The sequence below is a fragment of the Anguilla rostrata genome, chromosome 7 (assembly GCF_018555375.3).
Source record: "Anguilla rostrata isolate EN2019 chromosome 7, ASM1855537v3, whole genome shotgun sequence".
Classification (NCBI taxonomy): domain Eukaryota; kingdom Metazoa; phylum Chordata; class Actinopteri; order Anguilliformes; family Anguillidae; genus Anguilla; species Anguilla rostrata.
Window position 1 is genome coordinate 692,922 of NC_057939.1, and position 9,782 is coordinate 702,703.

Genomic DNA, 9,782 nt, shown 5'->3' on the forward strand with positions numbered 1-9,782 from the left:
TCTGTGACTGTGCCTGTGCCTGTGTCTGTGTTTGTGCCTGTGTCTGTGACTGTGCCTGTACCTGTGTCTGTGACTGTGCCTGTCCCTGTGCCTGTGACTGTGCCTGTGTATGTCCCTGTGTCTGTCCCCGTGCCTGTCCCTGTGCCTGTCCCTGTGTCTGTCCCCGTGCCTGTCCCTGTGCCTGTGACTGTGCCTGTGTCTGTCCCCGTGCCTGTCCCTGTGCCTGTGCCTGTGCCTGTCCCTGTGACTGTGCCTGTCCCTGTGCCTGTCCCTGTGTCTGTCCCCGTGCCTGTCCCTGTGCCTGTCCCTGTGTCTGTCCCCGTGCCTGTCCCTGTGCCTGTGCCTGTGTCTGTCCCCGTGCCTGTCCCTGTGCCTGTGCCTGTGTCTGTGCCTGTGTGGAAGTGCCAGTTTTTTTATTTGATTTCAGAATTGCTGTTGTATCTCATTTCTGCTTTTGGTGAAATTTTGCACGGATGGAGAAAGGAAAGCGCTGAGGCTGCAGGGAGGACTCTGCCTACCAGAGTCTCTGAGCTGGAGGCGGAATTACTCCAGACTTTAATTTAATAGTTCAATCAAATCTTCATGAGGTTGGTTGCTGTTTGAAATTATTTTTACTGTTTCATAAAACTGACTGAACTACTAGCTTTGCTTAAAAACTCCAAGCACCCTATCTCCCAGTGCTCTACCTCCACCTGCCCCAGTGATCTACCTCCACCTGTCCCAATGCTCTACCTCCACCTTTCCCAGTGATCCACCTCCACCTTTCCCAGTGCGCTACCTCCACCAATCCCAGTGTTCTACCTCCACCTGTCCCATGTGCTCTACCTCCATCTGTCCCACTGATCTACCTCCACCTGTATCCTCCATCTATGGGTGTTACTTGTGTCTCCTGTCCTGCATCTCTGTACACCTTCTCCAGCGTAGCTTCCCTACAGATGAGCCTCACCTGGGCAGGTGCAGGTGTATGTGTGGACTGAGCGCCTGGATGCATTGCTGCAAACTCTAAGGACAGACCTTTGGCTGATGGTGACACTGTGCCATATGAGATGACACATAGGTCTGAGTGGGGGGGTATGCCCTGTCTCCTGGCAAAGCCCCCAGTCTGACTCCCTAACCTCAATCTGCCAATCTAACCCCCCCCTTTAAAATGCCCCCCACTGCACCTTGGCCGTGTGTGAGACAAATCATCTCCCCCCCGCCTGCCAGTCTAACCCCCCACCTGCCAATCACACATTCACCCACATTCACTCAGCCAATCACACACATGCTCCTCATTCACGCAGCCAATCACACACATGTTCCTCATTCACTCAGCCAATCACACACATGCTGCTCATTCACTCAGCCAGTCACACACATGCTCCTCATTCACTCAGCCAATTACACACATGGTCCTCATTCATCCAGTCAAACTCTTACCCAAACTCTAAACATACCTGGCCCAGCATTAATCTGGCCTCTAGGTAACGAGCCCAATCAGTAATGCGCAGAGAGGGAGGGAGAGAGAAAAGAAGGAGAGCGATGGACAGGCAGACAAGCAGAGAAGGAAGGAGGGAGGGAGGGAGGAAAGGATTGTGTCCTGTGTGCCTCTGAGCAGAAAGACGATCCAGGCACGGGGAGGCGGCGGGGGGGGGGTTAAAATGATCCCCAAACAGAGGGCTCTCACCCCACAGATGCCCCAACTATTTTGGCACGGAGGCCCATCTATGATTCGCTGACATGTGCAGAGAACAAACACACACACACACACACTCGCACAATCAATCACATGCACACACACACACACACACACACACACTCGCACAATCAATCACATGCACACACACACACACACACATACACACATACTTATACACATTGACACACAGATATAAGATTACATCAACATGGTATTATATAAACTTGAGGTTAAAAATGATGCAACATTACATGAATTTACAATTGCGCCCTAGATAACAGAAATAGAAAAACACATGAATGGGATTACAAAGGGAGAGCTATCTGTGCTTATACCAGGTACCTGTATCTTTAACACAGGTGACTACTCCTCCCCATCTACATCTCCCCCTCATACCCATCACCCCACAGTAACAGGGCATCTCCCCCTCATACCCATCACCCCACAGAAACAGGGCATCTCCCCCTCATACCCATCACCTCACAGAAACAGGGCATCTCCCCCTCATACCCATCACCCCACAGAAACAGGGCATCTCCCCCTCATACCCATCACCTCACAGAAACAGGGCATCTCCCCTCATACCCATCACCCCACAGAAACAGGGCATCTCCCCCTCATACCCATCACCCCACAGAAACAGGGCATCTCCCCCTCATACCCATCACCCCACAGAAACAGGGCATCTCCCCCTCATACCCATCACCCCACAGAAACAGGGCATCTCCCCCTCATACCCATCACCCCACAGAAACAGGACGTCTCCATGACCACAGGCTTCACTGCATCTGAACTGCCTGAGTCAGTGCGGGACGTTTCACACACATGTGGTTCATGCTACAGCCTCCAAAAAAAGATTTTTCTGAGCTAGGCAGATTCCAGACGGGAATCAGTAGCCTGGAGAGGATGCATTTTCCCTCCTTGGCTTGAATTACAGTATCCTTGGAAGGTTTGGTCTGAGATATGTGTTGCTATTATTTGTCATTTCTTAACAGGCTAAGTATGTCCTATTTTTGGTGTTTTCCTGTGTACTGGTAGAACCCCGAGCAGAGTGGATGTTAGACGTTGGTCTTTTTAGAGCAGTTCTGCTGACCGAGTGAATCCCACACACAGTAAGAGACTGGGCAACTGTCAAAAACTGTTACCAAATTCAAATTACTTTTTTACTTTTGCATCTCTGCAAGCTGTTTCTTTTAGTCTTCTTTTAATGGTCATTATGCTGAAGTTCTCTGAATCTGTGAGAATAATAGAACTGCTTAGAAAACTGCAACCGGTTGTTCTGACATCAGACTGTTGTTTTTTTGGAAGATCATGTGTCTTTTTTAAGCTTATTCCAATGTCCATTTCTGGTAGCATTGTTGACTAGAGATTCTGCTGTAGACCTTTTCCAGTGGAATAAAACCACAGCAGGCCATCTTCACTGTGTACAAAAAAAGCCTCCAGGTCATGTAGAAGGAATTCTGAGCCCACAGACCATCCCGAATGCATTGCTAACTCATTCATAAATATGCAGCAATTAATATTGAAAATATCCAGCTACAGCCCCTCTGCCCAACAGTTCTGTGGGATGAAATCTGCTCGTCGGCTGTCAATACTGGTTTTCATTACTGATTGATTCTGATTAACTGTGTCATAAGCATGCACATAGCTACACCACCTGGTTATGTATCTCAGTTTAGTTTAGCCTGGCTATGTTACCCAGTCCAGTTTAGCCTGGTTATGCTACCCAGTCCAGTTTAGCCTGCTTATGTTACCCAGTCCAGTTTAGCCTGGTTATGTAACCCAGTCCAGTTTAGCCTGGTTATGTATCTCAGTTTAGTTTAGCCTGGTTATGTTACCCAGTCCAGTTTAGCCTGGTTATGTTACCCAGTCCAGTTTAGCCTGGTTATGTATCTCAGTTTAGTTTAGCCTGGTTATGTTACCCAGTCCAGTTTAGCCTGGTTATGTATCTCAGTTTAGTTTAGCCTGGTTATGTTACCCAGTCCAGTTTAGCCCGGTTATGTATCTCAGTTTAGTTTAGCCTGGTTATGTTACCCAGTCCAGTTTACCCTGGTTATGTATCTCAGTTTATTTTAGCCTGGTTATGTTACCCAGTCCAGTTTAGCCTGGTTATGTATCTCAGTTTAGTTTAGCCTGGTTATGTTACCCAGTCCAGTTTAGCCTGGTTATGTATCTCAGTTTAGTTTAGCCTGGTTATGTTACCCAGTCCAGTTTAGCCTGGTTATGTTACCCAGTCCAGTTTAGCCTGGTTATGTATCTCAGTTTAGTTTAGCCTGGTTATGTTACCCAGTCCAGTTTAGCCTGGTTATGTATCTCAGTTTAGTTTAGCCTGGTTATGTTACCCAGTCCAGTTTAGCCTGGTTATGTTACCCAGTCCAGTTTAGCCTGGTTATGTATCTCAGTTTAGTTTAGCCTGGTTATGTTACCCAGTCCAGTTTAGCCTGGTTATGTATCTCAGTTTAGTTTAGCCTGGTTATGTTACCCAGTCCAGTTTAGCCTGGTTATGTATCTCAGTTTATTTTAGCCTGGTTATGTTACCCAGTCCAGTTTAGCCCGGTTATGTATCTCAGTTTAGTTTAGCCTGATTATGTTACCCAGTCCAGTTTAGCCTGGTTATGTATCTCAGTTTAGTTTAGCCTGGTTATGTTACCCAGTCCAGTTTAGCCTGGTTATGTATCTCAGTTTAGTTTAGCCTGGTTATGTTACCCAGTCCAGTTTAGCCGGTTATGTATCTCAGTTTAGTTTAGCCTGGTTATGTTACCCAGTCCAGTTTACCCTGGTTATGTATCTCAGTTTATTTTAGCCTGGTTATGTTACCCAGTCCAGTTTAGCCTGGTTATGTATCTCAGTTTAGTTTAGCCTGGTTATGTTACCCAGTCCAGTTTAGCCTGGTTATGTATCTCAGTTTAGTTTAGCCTGGTTATGTTACCCAGTCCAGTTTACCCTGGTTATGTATCTCAGTTTATTTTAGCCTGGTTATGTTACCCAGTCCAGTTTAGCCTGGTTATGTATCTCAGTTTAGTTTAGCCTGGTTATGTTACCCAGTCCAGTTTACCCTGGTTATGTATCTCAGTTTATTTTAGCCTGGTTATGTTACCCAGTCCAGTTTAGCCCAGTTATGTTACCCAGTCCAGTATGTTTCTGTGCCCTGATTGGCTGACAGGTCTGTGTTTCCATAACCTGATTGGCTGGCCTGTACAGACACGGCTGCTTCCCCTCGGCTGCGTGCCCACCCCTCCGATATTCTGGCAGTGTAGTGAAGTACTGGTGTTCAGCACTGACGATCAGAGACAAGCACAGGCAGGTGGCAGAGACAGAGCGGGGGGTGGGGAGGAGAGGGGAGGGGGGAGAAGGGAGGAGAGGATCCAGAGGGGAGGAGAGAGGAGGGTCCACAGGGGAGGGGAGAGGAGAGGTGGAGAGAGGGGAGGGGAGGGAGAGAAGAGGAGGGGCAGGGAGTGGGGAGGGAGGATCCAGAGGGGAGTGAGGGGAGGGGAGGGGAGCAGAGGGGAGGATCCAGAGGAGAGGGGAAAGGAGGGGAGGGAGAGGAGAGGATCCAGAGGGCAGGGGGGAGGGGAGGGGAGGAAAGGATCCAGAGGGAGAGGGAGGGAGGATCCAGAGGGGAAGTGAGGGGAGAGGTAGGGAGAGGAGGGAAGGACCCAGAGGGGAGGGAGAGGGGTAGAGGAGGGAGGGAGAGGAGAGGAGGAGGGGAGGGAAGGGTGGGAGGACAGGAGGATCCAGAGGGAAGGGGAGGGTGGAGACAGGGGAGGATCCAGAGGGAAGGGGAGGGTGGGAGGACAGGGGAGGATCCAGAGGGAAGGGGAGGGTGGGAGGACAGGGGAGGATCCAGAGGGGAGGGGAGGGTGGGAGGACAGGGGAGGATCCAGAGGGGAGGGGAGGGTGAGAGGACAGGGGAGGATCCAGAGGGGAGGGGAGGGTGGGAGGACAGGGGAGGATCCAGAGGGGAAGGGGAGGGTGGGAGGACAGGGAGGATCCAGAGGGAAGGGGAGGGTGGGAGGACAGGGGAGGATCCAGAGGGGAGGGGAGGGTGGGAGGACAGGGGAGGATCCAGAGGGGAGGGGAGGGTGAGAGGACAGGGGAGGATCCAGAGGGGAGGGGAGGGTGGGAGGACAGGGGAGGATCCAGAGGGGAGGGGAGGCTTATGTATAAATGGAATGACTGGCAGACTTCATAAGTGTGTCTCTGCCAGGGATTACTCCAGCGCTGCCCACATGCATCCCCTCAGCTCATGCACACTCCTCTGCACTCTCTCACCTTCTCCACACTACAAATCCCACAATTCCTGGACAGACAGGAAGCATTTCTGCAGCTCTGGCTATTCTGCCACAGGCGCCTCTAAAGGTCTTGAGACATTTTTCTGTGCAACTGGCCATTGGTCTTGAAGAATTCTGGGAACCGTAGTCCTTAAGGGCACAATGTACATGATCAGTACCATGTGTAAAGTGGCATGCTGTGGGGGGGGGGGGGGGGATGGCAGCAGGATTGGAAGGAACAGTGATACAGTAGGGTGAGGGGCGGGGCAGGGGTGAGGGTGTAGCATTACATTTTTGGAGAACCCCTCATAAATTAGCAGCGTAAGAGAGTCACTCTTAACTGAGTGACCGAAGAGGAGACAGCCGCACCGAAAAGTGAAAAGTCAAAGGTGAAAGGTCAGCTCCTTTGCAGCATCAGCAGTGGTTGGACAGCAGAGAGATTTATGGGGTGGAGGGTGGGATCATGATTTCATGCACAACTGAAAATACACATTCCCCTGCCTCCCCTCGTCCTAAACCAGCTAATATCTACATTTTAGCAATAATCCACTACACACAAACACACACATCACAACTGCACACAAACACACACAAACACACACATCACAACTGCACACAAACACACACATCACAACTACACACAAACATATGAGTTTCAGAACAAGTTCCATATCTTAGTTCCTGTTTCCTGCTCAGCTGAACCCCAGCAGCATGCTCCTGGTGTGCTGTTGAAGCTCACAGTTATAGCCTCATAACCCCATAACCCTCTTCATAGGCCTGTGCAATATGCTTCCTCATTTCACTCTCTCAAATTAAAATTCAAATCTTCCGCCATGACAAACACAAATGATCCACAAATAAATGAGCATACCTCCACAATCAATAAAGAGAATGCATATTTTAAAAAGTAAAAATTACCATGGCAGTAATCACAATGTGCAGCCTATCCAGCTATCCCACTCCAAGTTTAACATGGTTTCTGTTCTCAGTCATTTCTTTCAATTTAGGTCAAAGAATTTATGTGAATTTTAGATCTTGTTTAAAAACTTTAAAATGGGGTTTTTTTAGGACAGAGTAGGAAGTTGATTTGTTGAGTGGAGCTCCTGTAATTTTGATGGCTTCCTGTATAAAAGTCCCCCAAATGTACCTGCCCCTCTGTCTCTCTCCAGAACCCCCGCCCCCCCATTCTGCCCCTCTGTCTCTCTCCAGAACCCCCGCCCCCCCATTCTGCCCCTCTGTCTCTCTCCAGAACCCCCCGCCCCCCCCTATTCTGCCCCTCTGTCTCTCTCCAGAACCCCCCCCCCCCATTCTGCCCCTCTGTCTCTCTCCAGAACCCCCCATTCTGCCCTCTGTCTCTCTCCAGAACCCCCCATTCTGCCCCTCTGTCTCTCTCCAGAACCCCCCGCACCTGCCCCTCTATGACCCCACACACTTTCTTTCTACCCCTGACCTTCACTCCCAAAATGGCTGCCCAGGCACCCCATTTCCCCTGTGTGATGCTTGCAGTGTCAGCTCTGTACACTGTAACCCCTTACGCACCAGCCTATTTACCCACCCACACTGCCCCCTTCGCTGTGCCCCCCACACTTGCATTCCCCCGCACTGCACCCCCCCGCTGCACCCACCTCCAAGGCCAGCTCCTCCATCTCAAACTGCTTCTTGGCCAACCGGCTCTCTCCCACGTGCTGGTGGTAGTAGATGACCATCACATCGTACTTTTTCATCACTGACTTGTAGTTCTTGGAGTTAAGGTCATGGACCCGGTCCTTTCCATCGTATTCGGGGAAATCCAGCCCTATCTCCCCCCAGGACAGCCCCCCAAAAGAGAGCAGAACCCCCAAAAGCACCCAGCTCCACTTCATGGCTCCTCACCTGCAGTAAAACGCACCCCTAAAGGAAAGAGCAGGACCCCCTCAATGGCAGGGAGGTCCCAGATCAGACAGTGGTCACAAACCCCCCTTTTTAAAAAAGCAGGTGCACAGAGAAGAGCGCCAGGAGGGGGTGTGACAGCAAGCAGCAGCAGGAGAGAACAGGCTGTGGTCTCTGCTGGGGGGCCGGTCAAAAGTACGCACCGGGTGGGGGGGGGGCCGTGGGAGACCATGCGCAGAGAGTGGAAGAGAGAGAGAGAGAGGGAGGGGCAAGATTCCTTTGCCATATTGAGTTTTGAGGGGTCTGACACCATCTAAAAATAAGAGCCATACAGAATGGGGGGGGGGGGAGAGGGGGGCGTGCAGAACTAAACCGTTCTGGAATCTCTGAGACCATCAAACAATGATGATGATGATGATGATGGTTATCAAGGTGATGGTGATGGTTCTAGATTTAAAATATTGAGAGATTCATTTGCAGACAGCCCCTTTCACTCCACTGCTCTACCTGTGCTCCGGCTTGCGTAAAAATCACCACATTCCCCAACCCTGCCAGGCCTTCCTTTCTCAGAATCACTCCCCTGGGGCCTCACAGCCAGGTGTGATCCTGACCTGGAACTCCAAGCCCTGAGCCCTCAGCCCTCAGCCCTGAGCCCTGAACCCTCAGCCCTCAGTCCTGAGCCCTCAGCCCTGAACCCTCAGCCCTGAGCCCTGAACCCTGAACCCTCAGCCCTGAGCCCTGAGCCCTGAACCCTCAGCCCTGAGCCCTGAACCCTGAACCCTGAACCCTGAGCCCTGAGCCCTGAACCCTGAACCCTGAGCCCTGAACCCTGAACCCTCAGCCCTGAACCCTCAGCCCTCAGCCCTCAGCCCTCAGCCCTCAGCCCTCAGCCCTGAGCCCTGAACCCTCAGCCCTGAACCCTGAGCCCTGAACCCTGAACCCTGAACCCTGAACCCTGAGCCCTGAACCCTCAGCCCTCAGCCCTCAGCCCTCAGCCCTGAGCCCTGAGCCCTGAACCCTGAACCCTGAGCCCTGAACCCTGAACCCTGAGCCCTGAGCCCTGAGCCCTGAACCCTGAACCCTCAGCCCTGAGCCCTGAACCCTGAACCCTCAGCCCTGAGCCCTGAGCCCTCAGCCCTCAGCCCTCAGCCCTGAGCCCTGAGCCCTGAGCCCTGAACCCTGAGCCCTGAGCCCTGAACCCTGAACCCTCAGCCCTGAGCCCTCAGCCCTGAACCCTCAGCCCTGAGCCCTCAGCCCTCAGCCCTCAGCCCTGAGCCCTGAGCCCTGAGCCCTGAACCCTGAGCCCTGAGCCCTGAGCCCTGAGCCCTGAGCCCTGAACCCTGAACCCTGAACCCTGAACCCTGAACCCTGAACCCTGAGCCCTGAGCCCTGAACCCTCAGCCCTCAGCCCTCAGCCCTCAGCACACACTGAGATTCACGCCCAGTGTTCAGTACAGTGTAACTGACTCTCGCATTTAGGAAGTTTGTATAGGTAACTAACTCTCACATTTAGGAAGTTTGTATAGGTAACTAACTTTCATATTTAGGAAGTTTGGATCAGTAACTAACTCTCACATTTAGGAAGTTTGTATAGGTAACTGACTCTCATATTTAGGAAGTTTGGATCAGTAACTAACTCTCACATTTAGGAAGTTTGTATAGGTAACTAACTCTCACATTAAGGAAGTTTGTATAGGTAACTGACTCTCACATTAAGGAAGTTTGTATAGGTAACTAACTCTCACATTTAGGAAGTTTGTATAGGTAACTAACTCTCATATTTAGGAAGTTTGGATCAGTAACTGACTCTCACATTAAGGAAGTTTGTATAGGTAACTAACTCTCATATTTAGGAAGTTTGTACGGGTAACTGACTCTCATATTTAGGAAGTTTGGATCAGTAACGGTCTCTCACATTAAGGAATTTTGTATAGGTAACTAACTCTCATATTTAGGAAGTTTGG

The 9,782-nt window shown here is 50.9% G+C and overlaps 1 protein-coding gene across 2 annotated transcripts in view; it reads right to left on the reverse strand.

Moving 5' to 3' along the window:
* Positions 1–8,014, reverse strand: part of LOC135258703 (calsequestrin-1-like) — a 22,960-nt gene extending 14,946 nt beyond the window's left edge. The window contains exon 1 of one of the 2 annotated variants that reach the window (XM_064342203.1): positions 7,575–8,014. In XM_064342203.1, coding sequence (XP_064198273.1) covers positions 7,575–7,811 — 237 coding nt within the window. In that variant the 5' untranslated portion in view covers positions 7,812–8,014. The remainder of the gene's footprint in view (positions 1–7,574) is intronic. The other variant, XM_064342204.1, reaches the window with a different exon arrangement.
* Positions 8,015–9,782: the final 1,768 nt, after the last annotated feature.